This window comes from Balaenoptera physalus (assembly GCF_965194825.1).
Source record: "Balaenoptera physalus genome assembly, chromosome: 21".
NCBI classification, from domain to species: Eukaryota; Metazoa; Chordata; class Mammalia; order Artiodactyla; family Balaenopteridae; genus Balaenoptera; species Balaenoptera physalus.
The window spans coordinates 11,265,623-11,284,602 of NC_138902.1; the positions used below are offsets into that span (position 1 = coordinate 11,265,623).

General features: G+C 45.8%; 1 protein-coding gene across 8 annotated transcripts in view; it reads left to right on the forward strand.

Annotated features, from left to right (window-relative positions):
- SLC20A2 (solute carrier family 20 member 2) overlaps window positions 1–18,980 on the forward strand; it is a 107,197-nt gene that overhangs the window by 41,050 nt on the left and 47,167 nt on the right. For 7 of the 8 annotated variants that reach the window (XM_082444335.1, XM_082444337.1, XM_082444332.1 and 4 more), the window contains one exon: window positions 15,857–16,407. In XM_082444335.1, coding sequence (XP_082300461.1) covers window positions 16,119–16,407 — 289 coding nt within the window. In that variant the 5' untranslated portion in view covers window positions 15,857–16,118. Of the gene's footprint in view, window positions 1–8,242; window positions 8,393–15,856; window positions 16,408–18,980 lie in introns of all 8 variants that reach the window. The other variant, XM_082444339.1, reaches the window with a different exon arrangement.

An 18,980-nucleotide genomic window follows, 5' to 3' on the forward strand; every position in this document is an offset into this window, starting at 1 on the left:
AACAATTAAGGAAATCCAGAATTTTTACTTGAAGAAAAATGACGACGCCTAATCCAGAAGAGACTTCTTTGGTCAGGTATAAAAGCTTGACCTTATCATACTAACTATTAAGCATTAGAAGGATATGGTTTTTTAATTTTAGTTTGTATTGTGTTCTGAGAAGAAGTGACCCCCAGTAGGCAATAGTATAATAAGAAAAATTTTGTTTTCTATCCCGCTATTAAATATTAAGTACTGAACTTTTAAGAACCCAAGTGATCAAATTGGATCCAGCTGTGTAAGAGCAGTACAGGTGTAGAGGTATCTTTTCTTAAAAGGCAAATCCAGTCACTTAAAAATTTACGTACAGTAAAGTTCACTTTTTCTGGTGTACAGTGCTATGAGGTTTTACACATGCTCAGGTTTTTATGGCCAGTAGCACAGCCAGGATACGTAATAATTCCAACTCTGTGCAGCTCCTTTATATTCAGACCTTCCCTCCACCCCTTGCTCTCTGAACTGTGAAAGTAGTCTCTAAGCCCCAAACGTCATGGTAGAGGGTGAAAACCTAACTAGCTAAGGGGACTTAAGCACAACCTTTGACCGGTAAGTGTCTTATGCTGTCCCAAGGCTGATCCCTAGCAAGCCAGACTGAAGTATATAAAAGGGAGAAATATCTGAGCAGGGACATCAACAGCTGTACCCTGTAGGGAAAGTGGACTTCCACAGAATTAGTCCAGCCAAGTAAACAAACAACCAGATAACAACAACAAACCTCTGGTGGGGAGGGAGTAACCAGTAACCAGAGTTACTACAATATATTATCTAAAATGTCCATTTTTCAACAGAAAATTATGGGACATGTTAGAGAAACTGGACAGTAGAGACTGCTTTTGGAGGGGCCCAGTTACTGAACTTAGCAGACAAAGACTTCAAAGAAGCTATTATTTTATTTTCTTAGTTCAAAAGCTAAAAGAAACCATTCTTAAAGAATTAAAGGAAGGTGTGGGAGCAGTGACTCATCGCATAGATAGAGAGTATTCTTAACGAGATAGAAAGGATAAAAAAAAAGGAACCAAATGTAGATACGACACCAAAAGCAAAAGCAGCAAAAGTAAGGACAGATAAATTGGACTACCTCAAAATTAAAAGCTTCTGCACATCGAAAGACACAATCAGTAGAGTGAAAAGCCAACCTACAGAATGGGAGAAAGCATTTGTAAATCATGTATCTGATAAAGGGTTATTATCCAAAATATAAATGTGTAAAAAACTCCTACAACAACAGCAAAAAACAACCTGGTTCAAAAATGGGCAAAGGACTTAAACAGACATTTCTCCAAAGAAGATTTACAAATGGCCAGCAAGCACATGAAAAGATGCTCACCATCACTAATCATTAGAGTGAAAAGATGCTCACCATCACTAATCATTAGAGAAATGAAAATCAAAATCACAGTGAGACATATCACCTCACACCCATTAGGATGGCTACTATTAAAAAACAAAATAAAATAGAAAATAATGTGTTGGTGAGCATGTGGAGAAATTGGAACCTTTGTGCACTGCTGGTGGGAATGTAAAATGGTGCAGCTGCGGTACACAATAGTATGGCAGTTCCTCAAAAAATTAAAACCAGAATCACCATACGACCCAGCAGTCCCACTTCTGGGTGTATACCCGAAAGAATTGAAAGCAGGGACCTGAAGAGGTATTTGTACACCCATTTTAATAACATTATTCACAATAGCCAAGAGGTAGAAGCAACCCAGAGGTCTATCAGCAGATGAATGGATAAACAAAATGTGGTGTATACATACAATGGACTATTACTCAGCCTAAAAAAACGAAGGAAATTCTGACACATACTACAACATGGGTGAACTTTGAAGACATTATGCTAAGTGAAGTTAAGACAGTCACAAAAAGACAAATACTGTATAATGTCACTCATATGATAGAGTAGTCAAATTCATGGAGACAGGAGGTAAAATGGTGGTTGCCAGGGAGAATGGAAAATTGTTGTTTAATGGGTATAGAGTTTCCGTTTGAGGTGAAAAGTTCTGTAGATGGATGATTGGGATGTTTGCACAATAATGTGAATGCACTTAATGTCACTGAACTATACACTTAAAAATGGTTAAATGGTAAAGTTTATGTTTATTTTAACCACAATTAAAACATTTTTTTAAAGTGGCTATTTTCGAGTTGAAAAGTACAGTAACCAAAATGAAAAACTCATTAGGGGGCTGCACCGTGGATTTGAGTTGTCAGAAGAAGGAATCAGCAAACTTGAAGACAGAGTGACAGAGATTATCTGGTCTGAAGAACTGAAAGAGAGAAGAATGAAGAAAAATGAACAGAACCTCAGAAAAATATAGGCCACTGTTAAGTGTCACAATGGGAATACCAGAAGTAGAAGAGAGAGAAAGGGGCAGAAGAAACACTCAAAGAAGTCACGGCTGACAACTTCCCCAAGCTGATGAAAAACACTAACCTACACACCCGGAATGCTTAACAAATGCAAACGAGGATAAACACAAAGAGATCCACACCCAGACATATTATAGTCAAAATTTTGAAAGTGAGAAAATCGGAAAGCAGCAAGGGAGAAGTGACTTGTGGAGTATGAGGGAAGCCCACCAAGACTACAGCTGACGTCTCATCAGGAACAGTGGAGGCCCGCAGGCAGTGAGAAGACGTGTGAAAGTGCTGAGAGAGTCCTGCATCCTGCAGAGCTGTCTTTTCGAAATAAAAGCATTCCCAAGTAAATGAAAACTGAGAGAATCCCCTCCTAGCAGATCTGCCTTACAAGAAATACTAAAAGAAGTTCGTTAGGCTGAAAGGAAGTGATACAAGACAGCAATTTGAATACATACACAGGAACGCCAGTAAAGGTAATTAAGTAGGTAATGATAAAAGACAGTATAGTTACATATTTTTCTTAACTGATTTAAAACATCAGTAAAGAGTAGCTTATATCTGGTTGCTTTCTGGTTATTATAAGAAAGCCCTTTATGTTCACATCAAAGCATCCTCCCCAGCTCTAAGTTTTCTGAAGGAAAAACTGAGGCAAAGGGAGCTAGTGACTTGCCCAGGAAAGTTTATCTTAATCATGCATAAGGAATGAAGTGCCAGGAGTACTCTCAGAATCGGGAAATTATTTTCAAAGAAATCTTATAAACTGTCTTATCTCTCTTATATTTTTTAACTTCTGTCTCCGTGGTCCTTTGAAGGTGATATCAAGTAAATGCTTATGGTTTCTTAATTTGATAACAAGACTTTAATTTCATAGTCTCAGAGATATGAAGAACTGCTAAACTTTCACCTGACTTACCAACCAGATGAACAATTTATGGACTTATTGCCTTGTTTAGGCTACTTACACTGCTCTTTTGCACTTACTGGTGGAACTGAATCAAGTTTGCAGCCTTCTGATGAGGCACTTCAGAGCCTTGAACAGACTTTGCTACATCCCAAAAAGTCCAACTAAATCATTTTAATAGCTATCTGTCCTCTCTTGCTTCTGCTGCCTAAGAACTATTGCTTAAGAACCTCTGGAATGAGAACAAGAAATATGGGGCTATAAGTTGAGCATGGAAAATACTTAAGATAATAATCTTCATCTATCAACTCTTCTATTTATACTAATGTTCCATTAATAGAAATAATATGTAGTGATATCAGGAATCAATGTTTTTGTGTCATTCACATTTTTATTGAGCTTCCATTACACTTGGAACAGAATTAGCAAATAAATATGTAAGAACCAAGATATCTATTTATATACATAGTTCCATTTTAAACTGCGGCTGAAGGGAAAGTATTTCCCTAATATAGTTCCTGGAACTTAGCCAAGCAGCCCAACACTTCAGGGCACAGAACTGGAACAAGTGATCCTAGGTTTGCCAGTTGATAGAAGGGATGTGATGTTAAGTGATTTGCTCATGAAAACGCATCTATTTTTGGTTAGGAGTGAAGAAAAAAATTTACCTAGAATATTTGGAGGGAATCTGTCTATAGTGCCTACAGAAAGGGAAAAACGTTCAGAAGCCACTTCTGTCTTGGAGTGGGAGAAAATGTGTAAAGCTCAGCTGTTCTAGTCCCTGGCTTTCAAGCAGTATTGCACCTAAAACACTCCGCAAGATGGTAATAATCTATTTTTCAAATCTTTTTCAAATCTTCACTGCAAGTAGTTCCACATTTCCAGTGGGAGCTTATTGCAGTGTGTGGCAACCCATTCAGTTACAAAGTTTTTTCCTCCTGAGTGTAGTTTTTCTTATTACAATGAAAGACTTTTTTTTTTAAATTGCAGTATAATTGCTTTACAGTATTGTGTTAGTTTCTGCTGTACAGCAAAGTGAATCAGCTCTATGTATACCTATATCCTCTCCTTCTTGGACCTCCCTCCCACCCGCTAGCCCCCATCCCACCCCTCTAGGTCGTCACAGAGCACTGTGCTGAGCTCCCTGTGCTATACAGCAGATTCCCACTAGCCAGCTATTTTACTTACACATTTATGTATAATGTATAATGTGTATTTATGTCAAACCTAATCTCCCAATTCGTCCCACCCTCCCCTTCCCCCTCTGTGTTCACATGTCCGTTCTCTACGTCTACGTCTCTATTCCTGCCCTGCAAATAGGTTCGTCTGTACCATTTTTCTAGGTTCCACACGTATGCGTTAATATACGATACTTGCTTTTCTCTTTCTGGCTTACTTCACTCTGTATGACAGACTCTAGGTCCATCCACGTGTCTACAAATGACCCAATTTCGTTCCTTTTTATGGCTGAGTAATATTCCATTGTATGTACGTGCCACATCTTGTCTATCCATTCGCCTGTCGTTGGAAAGAGTGTTTGCTGTATCTCCAACTGGGTAAAGAGTGGCTGATAATGTATTTCCTTTTGGTAACCTTTTCATGGAATCACTGAATTATCCGTTTAAAATGGAAACAATAGGTAGGGGCTTTGTTGCTCTAACCCATCACTCAGTCATTCAGATCCCATTTGAACACCTCCAGAAAACTAGCACTTATGCCTCCTGAGGCTGCCTTTCCGTTTTTAAGAAATATTTTTCATGTAAGTCATGTAGGACCTCCTAAATCTTCCCTTCTTCAGGCCAAATCATCCTAACTCCTTTAACTTTTAATTCATTTGAATTAATTTTGCTTTTATTTCTTCATCCTTTAAAAAATATTTTTACTTCCTAGGTTTAGACAGTGCCTTCCCAGGGAGCAAAAGGCTGTGTGGAAAACATCTGAATAACACACACGCTTTATGAGCCAACAAGAAATTTAAATGTCAGAATGACAAAAATGCAGGAGGGAGAGTGAATATATCCGGAACGGGGCCTGGTACAGAAGGGCTGAGCCCACAGGCTCTGCAGTGGAAACTGTAGCTAGAGGACCAAAATAAGTTTGTTCATGTTCCATAAATTCATGAAGGCCGTTGACTGCACTGCTCAGGAGAGGGTCAGAAATTTCCACTCCGTCTCCCCTCAGGACAATCCTGTGGTTCATAGTTCCAGGCTAAACCGCCTCTTCCCGGCCCTGTGGTCTCTGGATGATGTAAAATAACGGAGCTGGACAGCACTTGAGACATCAGCTGACCCTGAAAACGTTCCAGGGTGCAGGCTCTGCAGCCTTCTTGGTAACCCGCTCTCTTTATCACCCTCTGCTCTTTCCCCATGGTCTCTGCCTCCCCACCCCTGGCTGAGGCCAGGACCTCAAGGTGTCCCAACCCCCGGGGTCAGGAGTAGGGTCATTAAGAAAGCCCGATGCATGTCAGCCAGGGGCATGACTTCCGCTGCCTTCACACGGGTTTCGTTTGAGCGCCGCCTATGTAGTAAGTGGATAATCACAAGCTGTACTGTCAGGACAGTCACATCTTCAGAAGGACCAAAATTGGAATAGATAACTTCTAAAAGTCCCTCCAGATCGAATGTTTTATGATTCTCTAATTCTGTGAACCAAGATAGGCTAGAAGAGTTCATCCTAGGTTGTTTCTTGTAAACATTAACCTCAACTACTGTGAAGTACTTGGACCAGCAGGAAATGTTCTTATTCTTTGGGTGAAGTTCAGTCCTGATGGCCAAAGCCTCCAGAGGAGCATGAGAAGGCTGAAGAAAGAATCCAGAGAAAGAGCAAGTATGACCGAGGAGGAACCTTTAGACTCCTGCACATCGAGGCCCCAAACCATGCAGAGACCTATCCACCGAGGGCTCAGACACCACAACGAAGGGACAGCCTTGAAAGTGAAAAACAAAGATAAGATAAATGAAGAGAACAGAAGACGTATTCTGCATCTTAGGTTGTGGGTCGTAAGGAAGAAAGAATTGTCTGAGAGGCCTAGGCTGAAAACAGACAGATTCATATGAAATTCATTTTCTTTACTAGGAAAAACGAAGCATGTTTTCGTTGTACATGCCTAACTTTAAAAAAAAAGTACTTTTCTTTGTAGTGTTTGAAGGTTTTTTTTTTTTATTCATAAAAGTAGTAATGGCTCATTGTAGACAATTTTCATAATATCAAAAAATGTAAAGAACACCTAGAGAGAGTCGCTCTTATTGGGCGTGTTTCTTTAGTCCCTTAGCCCCCGGTGCATTCTTAAACACGGTTGAGATATGGCCCAGGCCATTTTGTGTACTGATTTTTCACTTAGCATTATTACTATGTTCCAATGTCATGTAAAACTCTCAAGTTACACCATTTTAGTGACTACATAATATTTCGTCTTTAGAAGTCACCCGTGTTTCCGCAGCCATTCTCCTGTCTGGGGACAGTTAGGTGGTTTCCTCTTTTTCATGATCATTATAAACGACCCTGTTAATAAACATCTTTGTACATGAGTATTTATTCACATTTTAAATTATTTACTTACTTGTTTTCTTGAACCTTTGAGACTGATGTCATAAAGTACACCATTCCCACCTGAGTCCTCCTCATTCAAGGTAGAGGACTGGGATGGCCCTGCCTCTGGCCCAGCCTGGCAAGTGTACAAGCACCGTTCCTCGTATGAAAATAAACACCGTTGCTCGGAACTGTGTAAATCATTTCTGACTGTACTTTTGGGAGATGACATTACTGGACTGATTTTCGAGTTTGGTATTGGAGTTGCAAACAAGGTGACGCTTTTATTATCTCATGCTCTCATCTACTGTAACTGACCTCCTGGAAGCTTTGGTACATGAGATGTCTGCAAGTTCAGATTTAAAGCACCTGCAGTCTGTGGCCCTCCACAGAAGTGATTTTCAGCTGAAATGCTTAGATTTGCCCTAACCTGGAATGCTCTTGAAGGGTACCTCTTTTCGGGTCCTGCGGAACTGATGGAGACTTACCTCCACGGGAAGGCCGGCTGTTCTTTTCTCTGTGGAGGCACTAAGTGCCCATGTTGAAGGGCGGTCAGCAGGCTCTCCCAGCAGCAGGCCTTCCTCTCTCGTCTCTGGCCTCGGAACAGCTGCGTGTGAGTCCCTTTCTGTGGGCTTTCCCTGTGCAGTGCAGCCTCCTTCTCTGATCTGGTGTGCTCTTTGCTTCTCCACACCATTGTTTGGAGCAAGGGTGACAGCCTGCCCCTGACCCCTGGCTCCGTTGGTTGCACTGGCCGGTTTTACTGTGTCTGAGTGGAATGTTCCTTCTTTCCTTAGGTAAGGGAGTGACTCTTTCTTTCTGTTTTTAACTATTTAACTTTTATACTTTATCCTAAGGGACTTGGGGGTTGGGGGGACAGTGTGGCAGTACAGGAAGGGAAAATATCCAAGATGACCCTGTTGTTTTCCTTCTTTTTTTCCTCAGCTCTGTTGAGATATAATTGACAAATAAAATGGTAAAATACTACCATTTAAATGTTAACAATTTAAAGTGTACGCCGTGATGATTTGATATGTATTTGTACATCTACATTGTGAAAGGATTCTTGCCATCTCGTTAATTAATGCATCCATCACCTCACCTATTTATATATTCCAGTGTTATTTTCTAATCAGGTTGATTGAGGCATAATTTATATACAGTCAAGCCCACCAGTTGTAAGCGTACAGTGCCATGAGTTGTGACACACATGCATAGTAGTGTAACCACCACCATACTCGAGAGAGAGAACAGAAAGTTTCCTGTGTAGACGTGTGTTTCCATTTCTCTTGGGTAAATACACCTCAGAATGGGACTGCTGGCTTGTACGCTTTATTGTATAAGAAACCACCAAATTGTTTTCCGAAGTGGCTTTACCATTTTGTGTGGATTTTTTCTCTTCGTACCTTTTAGGGTTCTTTTTTCTCTACCGCTTCACCTCCCTCCACCCCTCAAAGAAGCTCCTGTGCCTTAACAGTGTATGTCCGTCTTCAAGCAAAGACAAGGCCAGAGTTGGCACATCGAGGAAGAAGAGCAGCACCGGAGGGAGACGGGGGCATGCGAGTGAGAAAGATCCTTCTAGAAGGATTTGGGAACCTCACGCTGTTCCAATTCCTGTGACTACAGTGATACCATAACTTCAAGCTGCTTGAGGCTAACCGCAACTTACAAAACACTTTGCAGGCATTAGATTTGCTATTACTGTTCTCCTTTGCAGATGGTGAGACGGGACTTACCCATGATCACGTTGCTAGTTAGTAGCAGAGCCAGGCTTGGGCTTCAGGTTTCCTGACCGCTGCCCAGGGCTTTATCTGCCAGTAACAGCAGGTCGCCACGTGTGGATCCGTGGCGCTGAGCTGGGGGCCTTCACCCACCACCATGCTGTGTGCCGTTCTTCCCACTTTTCAGATGAGGCGTTGATATGACTTGCCCAGGGCTGTGGAGCCAGGAGCAGGCTGGAGTGGCATGGACCCAGGGCCCTGACTGGTCCTGTGCTCTTTCCCCTTCTCCGGGCAGGAGAAACAAATGCTCCTTTCTAAGAGCAGAGAGAAAAGGAGGAGGCGAAGGACTCACAGGGCTGGGCAGGGGCCGCATCTGTTGGCCGACGTCCTGGCCACTTCTGTTCCAGTTTGCGTCGTTCCCTTTTTTTTTTTTTTTAATTTATTTGGTTGCACCAGGTCTTAGCTGCGGCAGGCGGACTCCTTAGTTGCGGCGTGCATGCAGGATCCAGTTCCCCGACCAGGGATGGAACCCGGGCCCCCTGCATTGGGAGCGCAGAGGCTTAGCCACTGCGCCACCAGGGAAGTCCCGCGTCGTTCACTTTGCACGTCGTACGTCATCGTTTCCAGGCTCTGTGTCCATGCTCAGTCCCCAGCGAGGACACCTGCTCCTCCTGCCTCTGTTACCTGCACCCTCTGCCTCCAAACCCCTGTTCCAGGTGGTGCCTAACCTCTGGCTGCGCTGTCACCTTTCCTTCCGACGTCATTTTCTCCTTCTTCTCCCCTCCTCGTCCCCTCTGCCCGTCCCCCTGCCTCTGCCATCATCAGAACAGCGTCCACCTGCCTTTCTCCAGGCCCCTCTGCTCCCAGGGCCGCTCCGCTTATCTGTGAATATGCCGTTTAAAGGGGGCGGAGGCCAGTTTCAGACCCATTCTAGTAATGTTTCCATTTTTTATCATTCGTGTGAAAATGTGAAACTCAGCGTTTTCTGCCCTAAATATACTATTACTTTTTAAACTGTCTTTTTAACATTGAAGCGTGTGCAGTCGATGTTTTCGTGTGCTACTCAAGAATGATGTTGTTAATAGAAACTCCTTATGACAAGATCTACATCCTGAATGGTGAAAGAAAAATGTTTCTGCTTTACTGTTCTCTGCAAGTCATAAGATTCCAAAAGTGAATCTCCTGTTTTATTTAAATGTTACCAGGAAAAGCTGGTAGTTTCTTTGTCTTACTAGTCAGGCTCACCCACATGTAGCAGAGGGTTACTGGATTTCACATCGTGCCCCTGAAGAGATATTTCGACTTAAGTGTCAGAATTCAAGATCCAGCCCCGGTTGCCGGGAGAGCAGGTGGTACATTTTCAGAGGGTGTGTGTGAAGCACTTGGGCCTCAGGGAAGGTGTTGGAAAATTACTTCAGAGCCCCAGGTTCTCTGCATGGGGGACCCGGCTCCCTCCCGTCATCTGTCAAAGGGAGGGCCTGGCCTGGGTGTGGCCCGTGAGTGTCAGGGAAGAGATCCTCACAGCCCAGAAGCAGCTCAGTGGATACTCTCCTCGTATCTGCTTTTGAGTGTATCAAGCTGGAGGATGTAAGCAACTATTAATTATGACTCAGCTCATGTCAGTAAATGAGATTAAGCCTCATCAAGTAGGACCTTGCCCTACTTACGCTGTTTCCTAGCTGACCCAGGAAATAAGACATTTTATAGATGTATTGAATTCCTTCTGCATCATGGGGACAGGAGAAGGACTGCGAAGTTATCGGGTGAAATGTAAGGGCAGCTCAGTAAGCATCCTTCAGGATGAGAGGTGTTCTTTAAAAAGCTGAGTTTGAAATTGGCACATGAATTGATCAAAAGAGGTGTGTGCTTGGGGAAGAAGCCAACAGTCATCTTTGGGATTCTTTTCTGCGTGGGTCTGAGCTCCTGAACAGGCCACAGTCTGCCACCGACCTGGTTGTCTGGGGCTGGTAGCCCGACTGGGGAGATGGTTAGACCCCAGGCTGGGGGGAGGGGTGTGCAGGGGGGAGGGGGGCTGGAGCAGCACCTTTGCTGGAAGGGTCAGGGGTCTCCTCGGGTGTCGCCTTTGGCAGCATTTCAGAGCAGGACCCTCCCACCCAAGCTCCTCTGTGCTCAAATGTCTATTAAGTGCTACAACTCAGAAACATTGCTGTTTTTAAACAGCGTACAAACGTGACTAGAAATATCCTGAGAACGTTTGTTTTCACCCTTCCTTTTAACATTCCGGTTTCTAGGGTGGAGAAGAGGGTGTAAGGGAGAGTTGAGGCGGATGCTCGTGGAAGAAGAGAATCTATAAGCCTCAACTCAGGAGCCCTGAGGAGGGCTCATTCAGAGCCGAAGGCCCAGACACGAGGGCAGGAGAGCCGAGCTGAGCAGCTTATTCAGAAGGCACTGAGGAAAGACAGGATCTTGTGAACAGGACGCTTTTCGGACACAGCTTATGAAACCCTCAGTACCTCCTGCAGTAAGTCAAACAGTTGAAGGGCTCTGTTCCTCCAGTGCAGGAGGTTGATGGCATCTGAAAATTGACGACTATCTCGTAACCTTCAGTCCTGTGAATCCCGGCCATTTAGGGGCTTTCACACTCGGGGAAGGAGACGGAAAGAGGAAGCTTGTTCCAACCTCCTCCCACCTCGTCCTGACCTTTTTCAGAAAAGCCCTCCTAGGAGAGTTAGAAGGAACAAGGCATCTGCTGGAGGTTCCAAACAGCACTGCCCCTTGTTGAGAACCACTGCTGAGGACGAGAAGAGGCATTTCCAGGTGATGCTTCCACACCTCACACTCCTTTGTCTCCAGCTGCAGGATTCCCGGGAACTCACATGTGTTGATTCTTTCCATTAACCGCCTTCAATGTCATGTCTAGGCTTCCCCGTCCCAATGTTAAGTAAATATTTACCTGTGTTCTCATTTTCTTCAGGTTTCAATTTTTACGTTTAAATCTTTAACTTGGTGTGAGGTAGGGATCTCACTTTTTTCTTCCTTCCAGATAGTTAGCAGCTAGCACGTTGTCCCAGCATCATTTATTGAATAAGTCAGATTTCCCCACTGATGTGATCACCTCCCTTCAAAATCCTACTTTCAGACACCAGCACTCCCCGACGGCATCCTGGTCGGGCCTCAGCCGCTCTGAATTTGGGCCCTGTTCTTGGCAAACTCCCACTGTGGCCTCCTGCACAGTGGTCCTCTGGCCCGCCGAGGGCTTGGTTTCAGCGGTGTTGCTATCTTTTTCCATAGAGCAGATTGTGTGGTTATTTAAGCTCTGTATTTTGCTCACATTTGATAAAAATCAGTGGAGAAAGTCAGGGTGTTGGTACTTGCAATAAGAAACTGGCCGGGTAAATATCATGCAAGATAGAAATCATCTGGTCTCAGAAAAGGGGCAAGCATTTCTCCTCAACCAGCTGCTTTTGGACTTAAGCTGGTTGGCTGAGGGTTTGAGTGTGAAGGAGAAAACATAGACACAGTTGTGGAAATAAGTTATCTAAGGTCATCTAAGTAGGAGAGGGAATCCCTGCTCTGAAATGGTGCCAGGGGGACCATAAAGACAATGAAAAGCCTCACTCCAAGCAAAGCTGGGCTGAGGGCATCGCTGCTGAGCTGCCTTCGCCCCTGTGTGTGCCGTGTCCAGCCACGAACTGTGCTCAGACACCATCCTGCCACCGACAAACAAAACCAAGTACAGTGCAGAAGGGAAAACACACCCTGCTCAGTGACTTTTCAGCCCAGCTCCACAGGTAGGCGCCAGCTCTCCTCCCTCCACCGCCATTGACAAGCCAACGCCACGGTTGGCTTCTCTGCGTTACTTCTCTTCCGCTGTCACCACCCCTGCCCCGGGCCCAGGACACCCCGTCTGCGCCATGCAGGGGCCTCGTAGGCAGTCTCCCCACGTCCACGCTGGCCTCCATCGTGTCCCCTCTTCCCACTGTGGCCAGGGGGCCTCCCAGAAGGAGGGTTTGAGCATGTCAGCACCCTTTTAGCGCCCCCTGTTGTTAGTCGGTGACCACAGTCTTTAATATGGTCCAGCTCAGCTTCCGTCGTGGGCCCCTCACCCCGGCTGCCACCGGTCCCCTCCCCTCATCCCGCTCCTTCCCAGCTGGGAACCGCCTGAACGCCTCCCCCAGTCGCGGGTTGACGCCCCGTCCTTAGATGGCAGGGCACCCTCTCTTGCCCGCACAGAGCAGGCCTTGCCGCCATCCGTGCGCTCGTGATGCTGCACGTGCAGTGAGAGCCTCCTGCCTCCGTAGCATCGGCTGCAGCTGATGGTCTGACGTGTGTTTGTCGATGAGCATCTGTTTCCCTCCCTGGATGGGAGCGCCGCACGTGCAGGACCCCGTCCGTCGTCGCTCAGCATCTTCCTCGTGACGGGCACGCGGGGGCATGCAGTAGATATCTGTTGAGTATTGTCCTTGTTGGCCCTCTGGGCCACCTAACCTGACAGATGAGCTTTCATCTAGAACTCTTTTATATTGTAAGATAGATAATATTGGTCCAGAATGGCTTAATTTTGTATTTTCGTTTATAGAACGTTGTCTGTTGCCTTTAGAGCGGTCTTTTCCTGTGTCTCCGTTGGGCCCAGAATCTCCAGGACTACAAAGCTTAGGAAATGAGAAGGTGGTCAGGGCACAGTTTTTATTTCATCGTGTGCCTTGTAGCATTGCCTACCCTGCCCTCCCAGCACGTGTACTCACCACATTTTACTGAATTATATTTTTTAAAAAGATGGTTCTCAATATAATTTTATTGATTTGTTTTTTGGGTTTTTTTTTTAATTTTTATTTATTTTTATTTATTTATGGCTGTGTTGGGTCTTCGTTTCTGCGCGAGGGCTTTCTCCAGTTGCGGCAAGCGGAGGCCACTCTTCATCGCGGTGCGCGGGCCTCTCACTATCGCGGCCTCTCTTGTTGCGGACCACAGGCTCCAGACGCGCAGGCTCAGTAATTGTGGCTCACGGACCCAGCCGCTCCGCGGCATGTGGGATCCTCCCAGGCCAGGGCTCAAACCCGTGTCCCCTGCATTGGCAGGCAGACTCTCAACCACTGCGCCACCAGGGAAGCCCTATTGATTTGTTTTTTATGTATTATTTTAATTTGAAAAGCACGTCACCATGGTATACAGTTTTTGGAAAGGAAAAAATGATCTCTGACACTGCTTCTTAAACTCAACCACTGTTACAATTTTATTGATTACCTTTTGGTCTTTTATATGCCTTTTAACATTGCCACAATCACAGGTACTTAAATTTTATGTCCTGCTTTTTTTCCTCTAAATAACCTTAATGTTGATTGATCATTATGTTGTGTATGACGTGGTGTATGAGCCTATTTTATTCAGTTCAGTAAGCATTTATGGGCACCATTCCCGATGCCTAGAACCACTCAAAGGAACTACACAGACGTGGTACTTGGACTATATAATAATAGAACACCACCGTTCCGAGGCTTTTAGTGACATTTTTACTTCACATATGTATTAATTTTGTGATGTCACATCTTCATCCCAGGAGGAAGCCTATGAAAGAGTTATTTCATTTGTTTAATAGCTTCTTTCTTCACTTATTCAACAACTTGATTAGGGCTTACCCCGTGCCAGGCGCTAGTCTGTGTGCTGGAGACACAGCAAAGTCCTTGCGTCCCATGAGGGGCCGGACAGGAGTGAGTGAGTGAATGAATGAATGAGGTGGTCAGTGGAAAAGACAAACGGTCAGGTGAGAGGAAGGGATAATGGCATGGGGGGGTCAGGGAGGGCTGCTCTGGTGACATCTGGGCAGAGGGGGACTTGGAGCAGGTGGTGAGCTGTGCAGCCATCAGAGAGGCTGTTTCTGGCAGAGGGACCAGGAGGTACAAAGGCCCTGAGGTGAGCGAGCCAGTGAGGGGAGGGGGTGGGCAGGAGCTGAGGTCAGTGAGCCCGGGCGGGGGGCGGGGGGGAGGCCTGAGGAGATCTGGTTGGGGGCCTGAGGAGATCTGGTGGGGAGCCCCGAGGAGATCTGGGGGGGGGGAGCCCCGAGGAGATCTGGTGGGGAGCCCCAAGGAGACCTGATGGGGAGCCCCGAGGAGACCTGGTGGGGAGCCCCGAGGAGATCTGGTGGGGAGCCCCGAGGAGATCTGGTGGGGAGCCCCGAGGAGATCTGGTGGGGATCCCCGAGGAGATCTGGGGGGGAGCCCCGAGGAGACCTGGTGGGGAGCCCCGAGGAGATCTGGGAGGAGCCCCAAGGAGATCTGGTCGGGGGGCCCGAGGAGATCTGGGGGGGGAGCCCCAAGGAGACCTGGTGGGGAGCCCCGAGGAGACCTGGTGGGGAGCCCCGAGGAGATCTGGTGGGGAGTCCCGAGGAGATCTGGGGGGGAGCCCCGAGGAGACCTGGTGGGGAGCCCCGAGGAGACCTGGTGGGGAGCCCCGAGGAGATCTGGTGGGGAGCCCCGAGGAGATCTGGGGGGGGAGCCCCGAGGAGATCTGGTCGGGGGGCCCGAGGAGATCGGGGGGAGCCCCAAGTACATCTGCTGGGGGAGCCCCATGGATATCTGGGGCCGGGAGCCCCGAGGAGATCTGTGAGGGGAGCCCCGAGGAGATCTGGTCGGGGGGCCCAAGGAGATCGGGGTGGGGAGCCCCAAGGACATCTGCTGGGGGAGCCCCACGGAGATCTGGGAGGGCCTCCCAGGCCGTGGTCAGGCCTCTGGCTGTTCCCCGAGCGAGGTGGGAAGCAGGGCGTAGTGACCTGATCTGCCTCTTGCTCTGACAGGGTGGCTTCGCTCCAGCTTCCCTGTCCCCCGGGAGCCCCTTCAGTTCCCACCGAGTCACTTCGTGTCTGACCCAGGCCTGCTGAGCTCAGGGTGCGCAAATGCCCAGGTAGACAGTCGCCACACCCCATAGTGTCACAGAGCCACATCGGGTCATCCTGCTCCGAGAAATTAGGCATGGTCCACGTATTTGAAAAGCTCTGTAACTCTGAATTTCTCGTTTCCTTATCTTTTGCTCATCCAAGGCAATTTTTTCTTTCTAAAATAAAGACCACATATATTTTTCAAATTGCATAAAAATGTATCGTATTAAGACTTCCTATCACTCTGCGATCATAAAGCAGCTTCACGCTGTGACGTTCTAGAATCAGCTTTTCTGGGGGTGGGGTGGGCAGTTAGCCTGATTATAATCTTTCTTGCGTTGCTTTATGGTCAGATCTGCCACATGCCAGCGTGAGATCCCATCAGCAGTTTCCAAACATTTCTTTCTGAAAGAACAAACTGTTTTCACTGGTTCCTCCGGGTAATTGATCTCTTTTATCTTCTTCCTGTTGCAGGGGGAGACCTCACAGCTTCCCCAGATTGGGAAGGAAAATATGGAATGTGTTTTACCGCTGACTGAACACAACCCAATGAACTGTCCTGACAGTAGTTTGAAAACCAGCAGCTAGCAGTTTGTGCAACTCCAGCATCATCCGGCACTTTCCAGAGCAGACTCATTGTTTACGAGAACTCTCGGCCTGACGACGTTTGAACCTCAAGCTCGGTGGCTTTCAAATACTTCTGCAAAAGAAAAGTACCCGGAGCCCCCTTTCCAAAATGGCCACAGATGAGTATCTGTGGATGGTCATCTTGGGTTTTTTCATAGCTTTTATCTTGGCGTTTTCCGTGGGTGCCAACGATGTTGCCAATTCGTTCGGTACCGCCGTGGGCTCGGGCGTGGTGACCTTGAGGCAGGCCTGCATCCTGGCTTCAATCTTTGAAACCACCGGCTCGGTGTTACTGGGGGCCAAAGTTGGAGAGACCATCCGGAAAGGCATCATTGATGTGAACCTGTACAACCACACCGTGCAGACGCTCATGGCCGGGGAGGTCAGTGCCATGGTCGGTAAGTAGCCTCGTCTTTCCGCCCGCGGGAATGTGTCCACTGACCCACTTCTCATTTGGCATATCCATAAATGAGATTTTTGTTTTAACTTTTCAAAAACTGGTTTGATGGTTCTTTTTTTTTTTTTAATTGAAGTCCAGTTGATTTACAATGTTGCGTTAGTTTCAGGTGTAGAGCAAAGTGATTCAGCCATATATATATGTATGTATACTTTTTCAGATTTCTCATTTACTATATCTTATTTGTGCTCTCTGTGTTTTAATTCAGTTATGATTTTGGTCAGTGTTCAAATATCAAGCAACCATTTCTTTCCTTGAATGTATGGCAGACTTGCTTATTCAAATAGATTTTGGCGAAGTCAGTGCTTTTCATAAAGTCCAGAAAAAGATATTTGTAGCATAGCTCTTTGTCATTTTAAAGCTGTTTGAAAGTTATTAAAGAAAGAACACGTCTAAGTGAATGTGTTTGAGAGGTTTACTTAGGTTTATTTATAAACCTTGAAGGTTCATTTCTATTTTTTCATAGATTTTTCATCAGTCAGGAAGTAATGTTTTGAAAACTTGGTTGCCCAAAAACAGTATTCATTACCTTAACTTTTGTATTCTCCGTTGAAGTTTTAGAGCAGTTGCCAATTGAATCTTAAGTGACTGTGTTTTCAAGAAATTCTGGTCTTCTCTGTCATTTGTCTTCCTTTTGTTAGTGTTTGTTTGGATTTTCTGATTCCACCCCTGGGAGCTCCATCTAGTATGCTTGTTCTGTTTTCCACTGGAAGATCACTTGTATGTCACCTGTTTGCAGTAGGACCTTTTATTGGTGGTGTCAGGCGTGTGGTTCCTCCCCTGCCCGAGGCGACTCCACACTGGCGGCACCGTGGGCGCTGCCCTCGCTGAGCTGGAAGATTTGGGCAGCGGGGCCTTAGGTGCAGCTGACAGGCTAGCTCCTCTGCTTGCCTCTAGGTCGAGGTGACGCACAGCAGACGGCGTGTCTACACGGGTAGTGGGGGAGAGGGGGGAGAAGGGAGTCCTGCCACCTTCTGCTTTCAACAGGGCACGTGCTTTTGTGGGGAGAGCCCTGCACTGGGAGGCCGGATGCTGGTGGACCAAGAACACGGCTATATCCCACGGATCCCCAGGGGTTTACCACCACCAGCACTTCTTAAGTCCCAGAATGTGCAGGTCATTTGCCAGGTTTAAGATGGCCCATCGTCTTTTCGTTACAGCAGGTTAGTTTGAGAAGTAGAGTAGTTGAGGCCTTTGATTGGAAGATGGATGTCCTCAGTAAAGAATGAAATACTACTAAAGCACAGTAAGCTGGTCATATGTGTTGAGGAGTTCCTTTTTGTCAGCTGCACATGTTGTTTGAAAGATGTAAGGCTCATGATTACTTTAATTCATCATTATTTTTAAGAATTAAAAATCATTTACTACAACAGGTACTGTAATGATTGAATTTTCACCTTCACTGGACATGTACTTCTCAGCACAGTCCGGTATAATTGACGTTTCCCTGACAGTTTGACAGTTGTTTGTCAAATTCACCCTCAATAGTCATGATCAATATCTAAGACGTAATCATATCAAGCGGAAATTAAGATTTTGCCAGTCAGTATGATGCGGACAAGATATATTGAAAGTAGAGGAGAAATAAAGAAAAACACTGATGAAGTTCAATCTTTTTTTTTTTTAATTTTATAATTGGAGTGTAGTTGATTTACAATGTTGTGTTAGCTTCAGGTGTACAGTAAAGTGAGTCAGTTATACATATACATATATCCGCTCTTTTTATAGATTCTTTTCCCATATAGGTCATTACAGAGTATTGAGTAGAGTTCCCTGTGCTATACAGTGATGAAGTTCAATCTTAACAGAGGTTTCTCCTTGCGTTGGATGAGCCCTTTGGGGAGTGGTGGTGCTTATTGAGGAGATTTGTTTGTGAGGCTGCCCCAGGGCCCTGGGTGGACGGAAGGCCTGCGGGCTGAGCGCCACGTCACCACTAACTTGCCGTGTAGACAGCATAACTTGTCCAGTTTTTGGGTTTTCCCACCCCTGGCCTTGGCCTCTACACTCAAAGAATGAAGGATACTTAGCTCCACTAAAATTTAGGTCAACCAAAGCATTTGGGGGGTTTGCTTGAGTAACTTGATTTTGTTTGCTTTGGTGTCTTTTTTTTTTTTTTTTTGGTGTGTGGTTAGAAGGATCTCAAAGCCTATTTTGCTGGGAATTGGTGAGAGTTACCTAGACTTTTAAAATTGGGTTCCTTGCACATGGGAACTGGGGAATTTTAAGATGGTGGTATAATCATGATTGGCCCAAACCAAGATGATTCTGTTCAGATGTCTGAGTTCTCCCAATCTTCCTCTTTTAAAGTCAACATCCCTTTCTTTGTCCCTTTTCTCTCCCTGTCTCTTTTTTTTTTTTCTCTTTTTTCTTTATGATCTTCACCCCAAGCCCATGGGTCTCTGTGCTTGCTGGTAAAGTTGTGGTAGTGTTAAGTTGATTGGGTAGAAGAAATTGTTCACGCCAGCCACACTTCCTGAACAAGGCATCTCCGGGGCCTCTAGCTCAGCCCTAAAG